General features: G+C 49.5%; 1 protein-coding gene across 1 annotated transcript in view; it reads right to left on the bottom strand.

Annotated features, from left to right (window-relative positions):
• CNGB1 (cyclic nucleotide gated channel subunit beta 1) overlaps positions 1-15799 on the bottom strand; it is a gene marked incomplete at its 3' end in the record, with an annotated part of 70351 nt that overhangs the window by 7859 nt on the left and 46693 nt on the right. Inside the window, exons 27-34 of the mRNA XM_057534377.1 lie at positions 15075-15139; positions 14076-14198; positions 8205-8346; positions 7269-7428; positions 5356-5453; positions 5176-5259; positions 2062-2180; positions 1644-1790 (exon numbers count right to left, since the gene is read on the bottom strand). Of these exons, the coding sequence (XP_057390360.1) occupies positions 1644-1790; positions 2062-2180; positions 5176-5259; positions 5356-5453; positions 7269-7428; positions 8205-8346; positions 14076-14198; positions 15075-15139 (938 nt within the window). The remainder of the gene's footprint in view (positions 1-1643; positions 1791-2061; positions 2181-5175; positions 5260-5355; positions 5454-7268; positions 7429-8204; positions 8347-14075; positions 14199-15074; positions 15140-15799) is intronic.

Raw genomic sequence — 15799 nt, 5'->3', positions numbered from 1 at the left:
AAACCACAAGAAATCAACAAGGGTCAGTGTGGGGGAACCCTGAAATGGAATGCAAACTGAAACACGTGAGCCTAGCTGTATTTCAAATGAACCGAACAATCACAGTAAAGGGAGGAAGACAGAGAACCAATCCAGATAACCTTGAACACAGCACCTACATCATGGGTCCTCAGGCTAAAGACAGAAAGAACTGCTCTCTGCTTAGAAGGCTTTCTTCTTTCCAGTAGTATGAAATAGGAATTCTGGTGCTACTTTCTCTATATTGTAGGACTGAACAAATGAATCAATGTAATGAGGATAAAGGGAGTCAAATTTCTCAGTGTTGGAGAAGGAATTTACAAATATGGAAAAGGAGATTAGAATGAACTCTGTGACGTTGGATCGAAATTGTTAGATAGGTGGAAATAGAGACAGAGATATACAGAGATATAGATAGACACAGACAAAAAAATAGATGTTGATATATATGTATATGTATGTGCATATACATATATGTATGTGTGTGAGTGTGTATATATATATATATATATATATATATATTTGCATTTATACATACAGGTGTATATGTGGATGTATTTCCCAGCTCTGTCCACTGTGGAGGCCTAGTAACACCCCAGTAGCAATGAGAGCACTTAGTACTCATATCTTGGTTTCTAAAAACCATTCCCCTCTAAAAGCAATCAAGCCTCCTTGGAGAAATGGCCATTTCCAGGGATGCAGCAGGGAAAGTATAAGATGAATCTACGGCATCTTATTGTGCCTATAAGCAAAAAAGTGCTAAAATATAACAGGGATGTAACAAAAGTTCACTATATCCAGCCTAAAGAGGTGTCCAGTGGCCAATGTGGAACAATTTGAGCATGAAAATGATGATTGTAACAGGATATTCATGGAATAAAGCAAATCCATACCATTATAAATAGATAAATGAATAATCAAATAAATGGGAAAGAAAAGAAAGTTCTTCCTTACAGTACATTGCTAGCTAATGGCAATCATTGCAAGGAACCTTCAGTGGAGGCTGAAAGTAGTGAGGTAAAGTGAGATAAGGAACAGGAAATCTACATCATCTCAAGGTGACTTGCCACTCATTACTTATTAATTTCAAAGGGAAAAATAGTAACTTGAGAGTGTGGAAACTTTAACCAAGTGATCAGAGTAAAAAATCATCAGAATAGGGAGAAAGCAGCCTCTCAATACACTGTACTGAGAAGGACACAACATCACTTCCGAGTAATTCCTGCCCAAAATGCAGAACCTGAAGGTAATGATGAGAAAACATATAAACTTAAATGGAGGGACATTCTACAGAATAACTGGTCTGTCCTCTTCAGAGAAGTCAAAATCATTGAAGATAGGAAAAGGTGAGGAACTTTGATCCTAGATCAAAGGAGACTAAAATGGCAACATCATGCAGTGGGGGATCCAGGAATGGAAAAGAAGAAAAGAAAAGCTATAAAAGACACTATTGGGACGATTAACAAAATTTGCCTATGGATTAGGGATGAGATAACAGTATTGTTTCAATATTGAATTTCGTGATTTTGAGAAAGGTACTACAGTTATGTAAAAGAAAGTCTGAGTCCTTAAGAAATGCACACTAAAGTATATATGGATTTCTTTTATTAAAAAAAAAAATGTACCTGGCCTTCTTCCGGAGCAACTTCTCAGACTCGGGATAATGCACCAAAATTTCATTCAGGTCCTTCTTATCCAGAATGAAGAGGTTGGTAAACCCGTGGGCTATCACGTTAGCCGTGCGCCGGTTCCCGCCCCCAACAGCCAGCAAGCTGGGGCAGAGAATGGAGGGAGGTGAGACCCTTAGGAGGCTGCAGTTTTGATCACACTAGCATCTTCATTTTCCCCCCTGCCTGGAGCATCACGATGGCCTCACACGGGTGCGAGCTGGGCCCACCTTGAGTATGTCGGCAGGTGCGAGTGCTGCATGCATAGCGGTTTCCTCAGACCCACTGAAGGGCCCTTGAGGACGTGGTCCCACCCACTGGCCATCCCCCCTTCCCCAGCCTTTGCCGAGGTCCCCTTGTTTCACCCCGTTCTGACCTTATTTCTCCAAACACAGATCCAGCTTTCAGCGTCACCAGTATGGACTTCCCATCCGGGCCACCCAAGACCTGCACCTGCCCCGCCTGGATGATGTACATCTCCCGGCCTATCTCCCCCTGAAACAGAGAAGGGGGCGAGTCCCTCTGTCATCACCAAAAGCAACCACAGAAGCAGCAGGGCTGGGCCCAGGCGCTGGTGGCACAGTGCAGAGGAACCTGGGCTGGGATCGAGCCCTCCTACCGATTTGGTATGTGGTGTAGAGATAGTCACTTCCGCTCCGGGGTCTCAGTCTCCCCACCTGTAGATTGCAGGATTACGGTGGGGAGTTAGTGGTGTGATGGAAAATGCTAGATAACGAGGCCCAGGCGTAGTGGTATTCAGTAAATTTCCAATTATACGCACCCATGGAGGACCCAGAGGCATGGAAAAGCTCACAGTGGTTCATACAATCAGCTGATACCTGTGCTTCCCCCATATCCTATCAGGAGCTTGGGAGGCATTTGCTAACTGAAATAGGAATGATAACAGCTTTAATACGAATGTCCAGCATTACCTAACGCTTTTCTGTGCCAGGCGCTGCTCTAAGTGCTTTACATGACTGAGCCTGCTTAGCCCTCAACAGCCCTCTGCAGTAGGAACTCTGCCCAAGGTCACAAAGTTAAGCAAAGCCGAGCCGGGATTTGAAAACAGGCAGTCTGGTTTCATGAACCCAGAGGTCATGGTTGTTATGAACCCCCATTCATATGTTGAAATCCTAACCCCCGGCTCCTCAGAATGTAACCTTATTTGGAAATAGGGTCATTACAGATGTAATTAGTTAAAAGAAGATGAGATCATACCGCAGTTGGGTGAGCCCCTAATCCAATAGGACTGGTGTCCTTATAAAGGGACATTTGGGCACAGAGACAGGCACAGAGGGAAGACAATGTGAAGAGGCACAGGGAGAAGGCAGTCATCTACAAGCCAGGAGAGAGGCCTGGAGCAGACCCTTTGCTCACGGTCCTCAGAAGGAACCTACCCCACTGACACTTGGATCTCGGACTTCTAGCCTCCAGAATTGTGAGACAATACAGTTCTGTCATTTAAGCCATTCCATTTGTGGTACTTTGTTATGGCAGCCCTAGCAGACTGATACAATGGTCTTAATCACAAATTAAACCAAATGAATGAATGAATGAATGAATGAATGAATGGTTTGCTTCGGACTAGAATCAGAAATACCCAGTCTGCCAGCACCTTCCAATCCTCATGCCTTCACAGACCGGTGCCCTGGCCTGATACCTATCGGCCACACCTGGTGTGTTTAAAGGGAGAGAGACCAAAGACTGGTAAGTGGCTTATGCTTTTGATCTGGCTTATGCTTTTGATTCATTTGACATATATTTCCTGGGCATCTCAAACATGCATGGCCTTCTTAACAAAAAGGAAGAAAGTCTCGTTTCCCTGTTTCAGTGTCCAATTTGACATGGGGCTGAAGTGTGAGGGGGCTATAGAGCTCACCCTCATCTCACTAACCAGCCCAGGGGTGGTCCTGGGGTGGCCTCGGATTGTCTCAGCGAGATTGTCACAGGCCTAACCTGTCAGCAGAGGGAGCCATTTACACATGTTCACCAAGTGTTCACTTCAGCTTCCACGGCAAACTTCCCAACAATCTGATTCATTTTTCCTCATCAGAGATAAAGTCTACATCACCCACAAGGATATTAGCAACAGCAGTGGCACCGACTCCGTGCCAGCCATGGTGCCAAACCCTGTATGCATATCTTCTTCAATTCTCACAATCACCCCATGAGGGAGATACTATCAATATCCCTACTTACCCATGAAAAGAGCCAGGCTCAGAGAGGGCAAGCCACTTCCCCAAGGCTGCACAGCTAGGAAGTGGCTCCAATGTCAGACAAATCATCCTATTGTTCCCAAACTTCTCTTGGCCACTAAGGCTGCAGCTTTAAATTCTCAGCCATACCCTTGTCCCCATTCCCTCAGCTCTTTCATTCGAGAAACTTCACTGTTATGCCGCATACAACTTGGAGATGGGGCCCTTCTGGGGCTGGGGGTTCCTGAGTCTCACAGGGGGTTCTTGGGTGATATTTTCACCCCTGTAGACACACTAAGCCTTATTAACAGCTCTGAAATCTGCTTCCTGCTCCTCCACCCTGACCACTCACTCACCAAGTGACCTCGGTCTCACCTTGAATCCCAGAAAATGGGAGCAGAAGGGGCCTTAGACACTGTCTAGCCCTGGCATTCAAACCCAAATGTGTCCCAGGATCAGGGGGATGATGTAACGGAGAGATGGGAGCCTGTGGGGCAGTGGAGAGTGGTGGGACCTGTGGCATCAGGAGAGGACGACATCCCCTTCAGGGCCAGCCCCTTCTCCACTCCACATGATTCTGGCTATTTGGGAAAGTGGGGCTCAATGCTAGCCGATTTTCTGTTTTCAGCTGGAAATCTGGATTTTTATGTGAAACCTTCCAGGTTTTTTTGGCAATGCTGCGCAGTTTGCAGGATCCTAGTTCCCTAACCAAGGACTGAACCCAGGTCACGCCAGTGAAAGCACCAAGTCCTAACCACTGGACCTCCAGGGAATTCCCGAAACCTTCCAATTTTTAAAGGTTGGAGACTAATTCAAAATTTTATTTTTAGATTAGGCCAAAAAAACAAAAAAAACCCCATGAAACATCTGTGGGCTGGCTCCTATGCAAGGACCATTAGTTTGAAACCTCTGACCTATCCTACCCCTCCTCCAGCCCCATTTTCCTGACAGGAAGACCAAGACCCTGGAAGCAGGTCCATCTACACAGTCAAGACCCTGCCCCTCTTTACGCTCCTCACTTTCCTCTTCTATAAAGTGGGGATCCTCGTCCTGGCCCCCATGGTCCCATGAAGAGGGAGCAAGGCCTGAGGCACATCTGAGTTCAGTGCCTAGAGCTGGACAGAGCCTCCTTGTGCCAAAGAAGCCAGGAGCCCTGGGGTCAGCTCACCACACTCCTCCCCTCCTGGCAATTCCGCTCTCCCCACTATGCCTTCATAGGCCCCCACTCCAGCCCAGCTGCGACAGGCGGTGGCTGTGAATCCCAGACCGCTTTGAGGCTGCCCTGGGCCACTCACCTTCTTGCACACGTAGTCGTTGGGCAGGTAGACAACAGAGCGAAGCCTCTTCAGCATGTCGAAGATCATCTGCCGGTCACAGCCCTGGCCCCGAGAGGAGGGGAAAGGGGCCGTTTAGAGGAAGGTGTGGGCTCTGGACCTTCCAGAGTCCTGAGGGTGGGGACACTGGGTGGGCCATACCTGGAAAAGTGCCACTTTGCTGACGATGTCATAGTTCACATCGATGGCGAGGTCCATCCGCATCTTATCTGGAAGCTGCACCATCAGCTCTGACTCGTCTGCAAATGAGACCCTGCAAGGTTCAGAGGCACAGCGGGAACCCTCCTTCACACACACAGGGCCCGTTTACATCACACTGGCGGGGACCCCAGGCACACCATTCCTCTACCACCTGGAACCACTCTAGATTGGGAGGGTATCCTCTCTGCCTCCAGGCCTTTGCCAATGCCATTCCCTCTGCTAGGAACAACCCCCTTCACCTGCCTGGCTAACCCTACTCATTCTGCAGAACCCAGCACTCATGTCACCTCCTCCAGGAAGCCTTCCCTTGACATCCTCTCACCTAGCTATTATGTTATCAGTCCCTGTGCCATAGCACATATCACACCCTTCACTGCAATTGCCAACGATCTGTCTTCTCCACTCACATTATAAGAACAACATTAGCAAGAAGTAAAGTATATGGAGCACTTACTATGTGCCAGGCAGTTTTACAGAGTGCTTTACCAAGATGATTTCATTAAACCCTCCCAGCAGCTCAAGAGGTGCCCACTATAACCCACTTTACAGACAAGGACAGGGAGACTCCAGAGGACAGTGACTTGCCCATGTCCATGCAGCCCAGGGGAATGGAATCAGGACCACACCCCGGCCCTGTGACTTCAGAACCTATCCTGGGAGAGCAGTATGTCTGCCCACCATGGGGTCCATGGTGCGCAGCTGAGAGCCTGGCACAGAGTGAAGGTCGGTAACTGGAGACAGAAATGTACCACAGGGCCCCAGCCCCGTGCTCTGTCCACTGCACCACCATTAGCTTAGGGCTCAAGTGCTGGGTCTGTGCAACCCTGGGCAGGTCAGAGCCCTCTCTGGTCCTTAACATGTGCCCCTGTGAAAAGTCACAAGGCTGTCACTAGAACAGAATGAGGCAGTGGAAATGAACATGCCTTGGAAACTGTACTCATGTGCTTTGTCCACAGACTTGCCAACACTCCCAACTCAGGAGACCGTGGGCCTCAAATGTGGCTTCTTTGAGACCAGAGTGAACCCCACAGAAGCAGTGGGGGGCCCTTTCATTTTGCTGAGGGCCTTGGGAGACTCTAGGCACAGTGCCAGTGGTCCATAAGCTTTTCAGAGCCCTCCAAAACGATGTCTAGGCTCTGAAAACAAAATTACTAGCTCCCCAAAATAAAAAGGAAACAGGAAAAAATTAAAGTCAATTAACATGTAATTAACCTATTCAAATTTCACTAAGGATTCCATTTAGAATCTGTGAAAACTTCACTACATTTGGAAACAGTTTACAGGTAAGATTCTCCTACTTTGCAAGAATAACTGAGCACACCTCATCATTGACAAGAAAGCAGAAAGAGCAGTGAATGAAAATACATTGTTTTAGCCAATTTCAGAAGCAAAGTATAACATCAAAAAATTTAAAAAATATATTGTAATAAACTCTAATGGAAAATAATCTGAAAAAGAATTTTTAAAAATTTACAAAATATGTATTATATGTATGGATGTGTATGAAGAGGAAGAGAGGAGAGAGAAACAGAGACAGAGTCTTCCTTCCCTCCTGGTTCCAACTGTACTTCCATCTTCAAATGGAGATGCATTTCAAGGTGGGGGACGGCATTCGGAAGACAAGCCCTTCACGTCTTCAGGGGTCTCCTGATGGCTTAACTTGGGCAATGCCCAAGGCCTCCCCAGGCCGCTCTCACTTAAATGTTGGGGCCAAGAGAGGCCCCCATGCTTGGGCCCTCAGGGACACGGGATGAGGCCACGGTCCAGGAAGGCAGGGCACTGGGTCGGGCCGGGGGAGCTGGTGACAGCTGGGTTGGGGCGGGGAGGGGCGTGGGGAGGGGGCGTGGTCTTACCCAGCATGCCTTGGGAGTGCCAGGTGTACTCATACCAAGTCTTGACCCGGTTCTGCACGGACCTGGGGATCTTGTAGAAGTTCATGTACTTCACTGTGCTGTCCATACAGTTGCGGTAGTAGGTCTTTCCCGCCGTAGCGGCCCCCACCACGTCTCTCATCTGGGGGTAAGGAGGGTGGTCAGGGGAGCCGCTGGGTCAGAGCGGGGCCAGGATCTGGGGACGTGTGTTGTGGGCACATGTACTTAACACAGGCCAGGGGTACATGCCTGTGGGGCTGGGGGGAAATCAGGAGGGAGGGAATCCCATGTCCACACACAGGTTTTCCGACGATGCTGGACGTGGAGGAGCGAGGCTGCGGGCCCGCTCCCCGGCCTCAGGTCTCTGGGGCCACACAAGAAGGGAAGGCCTCCCTGGGCTGGGCTGGTTCTGGTACAACGTGGCCCCTTGGTGCCAGAGGTCACTTTGACACCACGCGCCAGCCTCCCGCCCCCTGAGGAAATATGAACCAGGGGTGCTGCTGCTTGGAGCAGAGCCCCTCAAAGGTAACTCTGAGGATCCCTGGTGGTTGCCTCAGGCACTGACTACAATATGAGCCGCACCCCCAGCACATTAGAATCCTCCGGGGGCTTCTCTCCAAGGGAACAGCCCAAATCCTCAGCCCCTGCAGAAAGCCACTCAGCCCTGCTCCCCAGCTCTCCCAAAGGACTGACATTTCAAATGGGAAGCAACCTCAGAGAGGAAATGGGACCTACACCTCCATCACCACCCCTTCACTCAGCGGGTCCCAGAGCTCCAGGCTCCTAACTCTCGGCCCAGTGCTGTTTCCTGGGCTTAGTCTGAAAGGAACGGGCACAGATGGTGATGCTTCTGGCAGCAGCAAGAGGGCAAAGGGCCCTGCAGGCAGGTGGTTTGGAACAGACTAGTGACCCAGCTACCTGTCCGATCATCACGGAGAAAGCGAAGACACCTGTGAAATAGTTCAGACCCTGGAAGGCAATTTCAAAGAGCGTCTTGGGGTCGGGCAGGCCGCCGATGGTGATGAGGGTCTTCACAGCCCAGTAGTAACAGCGAATGTAACTAGGGAGAGAAGAGGAAGGGAACCTCAGTCATCACAGGCCCCGCCCTGTCGATCCTGGGCAGCCTGGCTTGGATACGTGTACACTGTACAAAAGAGAAAAAGCTTTACAGCTCATAAGTGCAAACAAACAAAACAAAACCGAAAAAAAAAAAGGAAGAAGAAAAAACCCTCTCCCAACTTCAGAGCCCTCTGCCGCTTGTAGAGCATGTTCACAGGTGCTGTGTGGTTTTGTTGTGGCTCTGCCCCGACCCTGCAGAGACATGTTGTCATCCCCATTTACAGATGTGGAAACTGAGGCTTCTGGAGATTGCTTAGAAGACTTGGCAGGAGGATAAACCAGGGTTTTCCGGCTCCTGATGCCTCAGATCCCTCAGTTTCCCTCAATATGTTTTCAACGTCCACAGTCTTTCCTTTGCTATCCCATCATGAGGTTCAAGCACAAGCTCAAAAGTGGAAGATATCTGGAGGATCCCCTTTTCTGACCTTGCCTGTCCACTGACCAGATAGTGAAATTGAGGGCCGCAGAGGGAAAGGGAACACCCATGGTCACCAGCTGGCAAGTTCCAGAGCTCAGACTGGAAACCAGATGTCATCTGCTTCTCTGAGCTAGCACCCACCATCAGTAAGCCTTTGACACAAGCTCATGGATCATCGGAAAGGGAGGTATGGGTGATGGGGCCCTACTGTGTGGTAAAAGGCATAGGAAATGCCCGCACTTGTCTAATTATCACAAAGCAGTGAGAGTTCCTCCCTTTTTTTTCTTTTTTTGAGTTCTAAAGTTTTGCATGTTTGTTTATAATTACAAGTGTACATTACTCCAACAGAGCAGCCCCATTGCTATGTTCTAATTCTTAGCCATTAAGTCCTACAAAAATAAACCCAAGCTTTTACAATATCTTAAACAATACAGAACTAAAATCTTTATAGCTATTTAAAGGGATTTAGTTACCAAGGTGCTTATGTTCATACCTCAGACCGTGCCCTCCCAGGGGTCAGCAAGGCTGAGGTCAGCAGGGCCTAAACCCAGGGCAGGCTTTCCCGTGCTTCCTGTCCTCCCACCAGGGCACAAGAATTGCCCAGGGCCTGCCCTGGCTCCAGTGTCCTTATACACCCATGTTTCCAGGGTCCCTGCTCTACTGGGAAATGGAGAACATCATCCAGCTGGCCAATCATCTGGTCCAGGAATGACCCCACATTTGTCCTCCCCTGGGCTCTGTTCACCAGCTATTTATGCAGCACCATGCTTAGAGCATGGGCTCTGGAGCTGGACCGCCTGGGCTCAAACCCAGCTCTGCCACTTTCTAGCTGCATAACCTGGACAAGTTACTCATCTAGCCAAGCCTCAGTGTCCTTCCCCTGAAAGGGACATGGCAATAGAGCATCCTTCACAGGGCGATCATGAAGGTGACATGAGGTGCAAAAGAGCACCTGGCACATGGTGGGCTCTCAGTAAATGTCAGCTATCAGAGCCTTCACTGTCACTGGTGCCGGCAGTGGGGAACAATAGACTCACCTATGTTCTCAAGAAGTTCACTGTCTAGTGGGGACAGGCAAGTCAACGTGCAATGAGCACTGGGCGGTGGGGAAGCAGAGGTTGCTGGGGAGTTGGGGCAGTGGGGGGCTCTACCTCTGAATAGCTGCGAGGCCTGGGGCAGGGCTCTGGGCCTCCTGACCCCCTCATTACCACCTGGTGCAAGAAAAATCTCAGAATCATGAGACAGGCCTGCCCTGTCAATCCCCATCATACCAGTCCTGGCCACCAGAGGGCGTGCTAAGCAGCCTTTAGGAGGACTGAGCTGGGCGCTGCCTGGGCACTGCCTGGGCTCTGGGTGCCACTGGGCCACCAATAGAAGATGAGTGATATCCACACAGCTCCTGCTTTCCCCTAAACCCTTACTGGCTGGAGAGGTCAGCCACTGGCATGGATGGCATATCTTAGGGGCTTCCCAATTCTTCCATGCCACTGGGTCTGTGGGGACCCCTGCATGCTGCCCCAGACCAGGCCAAAGCAGAGCAGGATGAAGAAACCAAATATTAATATATAGGAACTTAGGTCCTTAAGCTCCCTGGCCTATAGCAGGTACTCAAGAAATGGTCACTATTTTGAAAGTTATTATTATGGATGATATTGGATTTCTAGAGGAATTCTCCTTCACTACTTGTGCTTTTGCATATCCTGGGGTTCCCTACAGGATTCCATTTGGAAAAGGGTAATGCTGCCAGAAAAGTGTGCCCCTCCACTGCGGAGCAGCGAGAACTCCCCAGGGCCCTGCAGAGGGAAGTCCAGGATGGTTGGCCCTGTCCTCCCCTGCCCTGCCAGCCATTCCTCCCAGGCTTACCCGTGATGGGTGCCAGGCCCAGCTCCAGGACGTGGGTTCTTAGCCTGTTAGGACACAAACCCCTTTGAAAAGCTAACAAAAGTTATTAGGAAGCTTCTCCTTAGAAAAGCCAGCATGCTCCCAAAATTTAGTTCCAATTTCAAGGGGTGGTTGTGACCCCCTTAAATCTCTGGACCCCAGGTTAGGAACCCTTTCCTGGTGTGCCGGCTTCCCCATAAGAATGGCCATAGCCAGGAAGTGAGGTCACTGACTCCTGTCCAGGCACAGGCTGGACATGTTACATACTTTAGTTTATTTATTCCTCACGAGAAATCTGAGTGTAATCCTACCCCCATTTTATAGATGAGAAAATTGAGTCTCAGAAAGGGTAAGGGCCTTACCCAAGGCCACAGAGCAAGATTTAATGAATAGCTTCTGTTCTTCCCTTTGCACAGAATGTCTTCGAGTCCTCTCTCTGCCCCCTTGTGAGGGGATGAATGAATGAATGAATGAGTGAATGAATGGTCTAGTCATGGGCTCAGGAGCAGGGCTGTGGGTGGGTTCAGCCGCGGGGAAGAGGGAGCGGGGCCAGTGGTGATGTAGGCGTGCTGGGCCCTGACCCCATCCCCAACCCACTCCACCCCACAGCAGATGGTAGGATTCCCCCCCACCCGCCTGCCTGGTTGCCCTGGACCCTGTGACTCTCTAGGTGAGCTCCCCTCAGGCCACAGGCCCGTCGCAGAGGGCGACAGCTGTGGCCACTGGGGCCAAGGTTGGGGCATCTGTACTGAGAAGGGACTTTCTGGACCTACAATCACTCTACAGAGAAGCCACTTTGGACACAAGTGGCCTGTTCTAGTGCCAACTGGAAACAAGCACGTGGAGGAGGTGAAAGTGTTGACAGCTGGACTGAGAGCATTTTGTGTCACTAGTGGGCACAGCCCAGGGCAAGGCAGGGCCTGCCTGAGGGGACTCACTGACCCCCTGGGCCTGAACTCTTCCTCCGCCTCTTTGTCACCACAGCTGACCGAGTGCCGGCTACGGCCTGGCACGGGACCAGTGACTCAGATGCACCTAATCCTCACAGTTACCTCTTCAAGGTGTGGGGCTCCTATTATCAGCCCCTTTGGGCAGATCAGGAAACTGAGGCTCAGGGAAATGAAGTGACCTGCCCACTGCTAGCAGGTGGCAGCGCCAGGAGTGACCTCCGGATTCCTGTTGCTAAAGCCTGTGCTCTGAATCTCCAGGCTCATCCCTGACTTGACCCTAAGTGCTTCTGTCTCCTTCCCACACTGCCCTCCATCCTCGTTATCACACAAACCCTCTCTTGACCTTTTTTTTTTTTGCCCTCACGGACAGGTCCCTAACCCCTAACCAGTTCATCTGTCTGCTTCCTGCCTGTCCTCCCCATCCATCCTCCCATCAGCCACCATTGGGAAAATCATCTTTCTGGGGTCCCCCTGGGTTCTGTCATTCTCCTGCTTAAAACGCTTTGAAAGGCAAGTGGTGAGAGTGTAAATGCAGCTTTCAATAACCAACCAAGCCTCAGAAATGAGGTGGTATACGGGAACTCTCTGTACTTTCCAATCCACTTTTCTGTGAACCTAAAACTGCTCTAAAAAAATAGTCTATTAATAAAAATAACAATAATTTTTTTAAACACTTCATAAAATGTTCATACCCTTGGCCCTGCCATCCCTCTGTAGGAATTTATTATGAGGAAACTGTCAGACCAGAAGACAAAGATTCCTAAACACAGACGCTCTCTGCAGCATCACATGTCATCATGAAAAAACTCGAGACAACTTAAGTAGCCAATGACAAGGAAATGGCTAAATAAATGGTGGTATCTCTGTGTGGTGGGGCATTGGTATCATGGTTTTAAAAAATTTACTGATGGGAAAATATTCACAATATTATGTTATTCTATTTCCTTGTTGGTGACAATTCTTTTCACATTTTCACATTTCTAAAATAAGGATTATCTTATAATCCATGTATACGTTTAGTGTAATATTTCCTTTTTTTCCCAAAAAGCTATATTGACTCAATAATGTATCATAATTAACTGCATCTTAGACTCAAAGAAATGGAGTATGTTCCTGATCTTTCTTTTATAATCAGAATATATATATGTATATGAACAGTAAAAAAGAGGCTTTTGCTGGTTTTGCCTAGGGCAGCTCTATCCAATAAAAATATGATGTGATCCACATATGTAATTTAAAATTTTGAGCAACCACATTTTTGAAAAGTAAAAAAATTAATTTCAATAATGTATTTCAGTTAACCCAAAATATCAAAATTAATATCATATGCATATGTAACCAATATTTTAAAAATTAGTAATAAGAGACTCATCTAAAACCTGTGTGTTCTCTACAGCTGCAGCGTATCTCAGTGGCCCTTGCACTTAAAGTACTGAACTCGGCAGCCCCAGGCAGCCAGTGGCTTCGGGATTGGCTCAGGTGGGAGGCTGCTCGGCAACCCGGCCCCGCCTCCCTCTCTGGATCCTTCCACACACCCTGCCCCCTCCAGCGACAGAGGACCGCTGGCTCCTTGACTCCACTATTTCGCAACGCCACACCTTTCTTCCTGCTGTTCCCTCCCCCCGGGATTCTCTGCCCCTTCCCTCCACCTACCCAGGCCAAGCTCAAACTTAACCTTTCAGAATTGACCGTCCCACGCCCCCCTCCCCCCACCCAGGGCACCGGGCAGATGGTACCACAGTTAAGACTCTGTCGTCATGCTGTCTGGGTTCAAATCCCCGCTCTCTGTGTGACCTGGGGAAGTCACTTCACGTCTGTTACCTCATCTGTAAAATGGGGATGCTGATGGTTCCTGCCTTGTGTGATTGTTGGGAGGATTAAGTGAGATACTATGTGAAGTGCTTAGAACAGGGCTGGTCTGTATAAGTCTTCTCCAATGCTTGCTATTATTATTATTACTATCAGTGTCGCCATCATCAACATTTGAGCATGGACCTCTATGTGTGGCAGCTCTCTGGACTGGCAAGTAGATTTCTCCTTGTTCACCAGCTCCTCCACAGCTAGCAATGCCCAGGGAGCATGTTAAGCTGTATTCCCTGGCCTTCTTCCTGCACAGCCGTGCCCACAGGGTGGAGGAGTGGACACGCACGCGCTGTGAATTGGCCAACTCAGTAGACTTCGGGATGCTGAAAGGATCTTTCTAGCAGGTCTTGTTCATGTCTGCCCCCTTTTGCCTGGCACGTGGCAGGTGCTCAGAAAATGTTAGATTAGTGAGGACGTGGAGACTTGGCCCTTGAACCTTATCATGACAATGATTCTTTGGGAGCAAGGTGGCCTCGGCAACATGGTGGCAGTGGGACTCCTTTCTGGAAGTCTTGGTACCGTGAATTATTAAGACACAGGAGGAAGACTGCGGCTCACCTGTTTCCCACGCCATCGTAAACCCAGTGAGTGGAGCCAAGGCCTTCATGGGCTGAAGCCCAGTAATACAGACATGAGTTCACATGTAAAGTGTAGAGCAGGTAGGCTGTGGTCCTGATAACCCTGCAAAAGAAGGAAAGGCATGAACACAGTAGCAGAAAGGGTGGCAATGACATATCACCCCAGGGGTCAGAACTGCAGGGAACAAGCTAGTCTTCACCTTTCCCAGAGCCCACCTCAGAGACCTCCCTGTCGGAGCTGCACGGCCCTGCCCAGCTGTCTGGTGCGATGGACACTTGACCGATGGGAACCAGTGGCTGGACTGGGCCAACTGGCTGCTCTATTGAGACTGTGCTGGTTACGAATGGTGATACTTGAACAGAAAGTTCTCAAGACCGGGGGCTGGAATAGGCACAGAGCTACATGTGCAGACAATTCCAGGGAAGTGGAGGAGCTGAGTGGGGGATGCATCGGGGCGGGGGGCAAAGAAGGGACAGATGCATACAGAGAAGCGCTGCCCCATGAGAGATGGGGAGAGGAGCCCTGTCCCCGAGAGTGGCCTGGCGGGTCCTGGGTCCCAAGCTTGGACATCTGAAGATGGCCCACTGTGTCCATACAGCCACTACCCCCGTGTTTGAGCGGTTAGGGGGGTCAGTTTCCTGAGCTGAGACTAAATTGAGGCCCAGCTCCCTGGAAATGCAGGGGAGCTGTGCATGTCAACCTACGTGAGCCCTCCTCACAATTGGGGGAAACGGGACATTCCTGGTTCTCTAAAAAACAAACATCCCTTCGCAGAAGGGCCAGGAAGAGGCCTGGCTTCCGGTGAGTGGCAGTGGCGAGGGGGCCTGGGGGCCAGGGGAGCCGAAAGGGGAAGTGATGGGGGTAGAGAATGCCTTGCTCCGTTCTTGCTGCAAATGTCCTGGGGCATGTGTGTGCGTGCATGTGTGTGCGTGCGTGTGTGTGTGTGTGTGTGTGTGTGTGTGTGTATAGGGGTCTCACCTGTAAATGTAGGCTTTGCTGAGGATGGATTCCAGGCGGTCGTTAAACTCGAAGAAGGCCACGTACTGGGAGAAAGAGCAAGGCATCAGGGGCGGCCCACTGCCCTCACCTCCCAGACCATTCCCCACAGCTGCCAAGACTGAGGGTTCTTTCTGCAGACCCCCGGTGGGGGGGGGGGGTTGGAGAGTGAACATTCAAAATCAGTGGTCCTTAGCCCTTTGAGGCCCCTCTTCCTTGGAAATTACATATAATCATGTTGTCACAGTTTGTGTATAACTTCAGGGGACTCCTAGACCTTCCAAATCCTATCATGAAACTTTTAAGGTACATGCATCCCAGGTTAAGGACCCTGTTTTCAAGGTTTACTTATAAAGACAACAATTATATAAAGAAACAGCCGCTCGCTGATCTCCTCGAAAGGCTTATTTATAATAATAAAGTGTAAGATAACTGCCCATTACTGAGCCCCTTGTACGACCGCACTTTATACACTTTACCTTAGCACTTATTTACATATATTATCCTTCTCCTTTTACAGAGAGGAAACTGGCACTCAGGGGAGTTCAGGAACTTGCCCAAAACACACAGCTGGTAAGTGACAGAGCCAGGGTTCGAAGCCAGATCACACTCAAAACTGCAAGCTCTTTCCACAATGTTACACTTGCCTCTAGATCTCTGCACACATGTTGTTTGACCTTTGAAAATAACATTGATGAAGATTCCCT

Source organism: Balaenoptera acutorostrata, chromosome 19, assembly GCF_949987535.1.
Source record: "Balaenoptera acutorostrata chromosome 19, mBalAcu1.1, whole genome shotgun sequence".
In the NCBI taxonomy this organism is placed as follows: Eukaryota; Metazoa; Chordata; class Mammalia; order Artiodactyla; family Balaenopteridae; genus Balaenoptera; species Balaenoptera acutorostrata.
The sequence above is the reverse complement of the archived record's forward strand: the minus strand, read 5'-3'. Positions and strand labels throughout refer to the sequence as shown.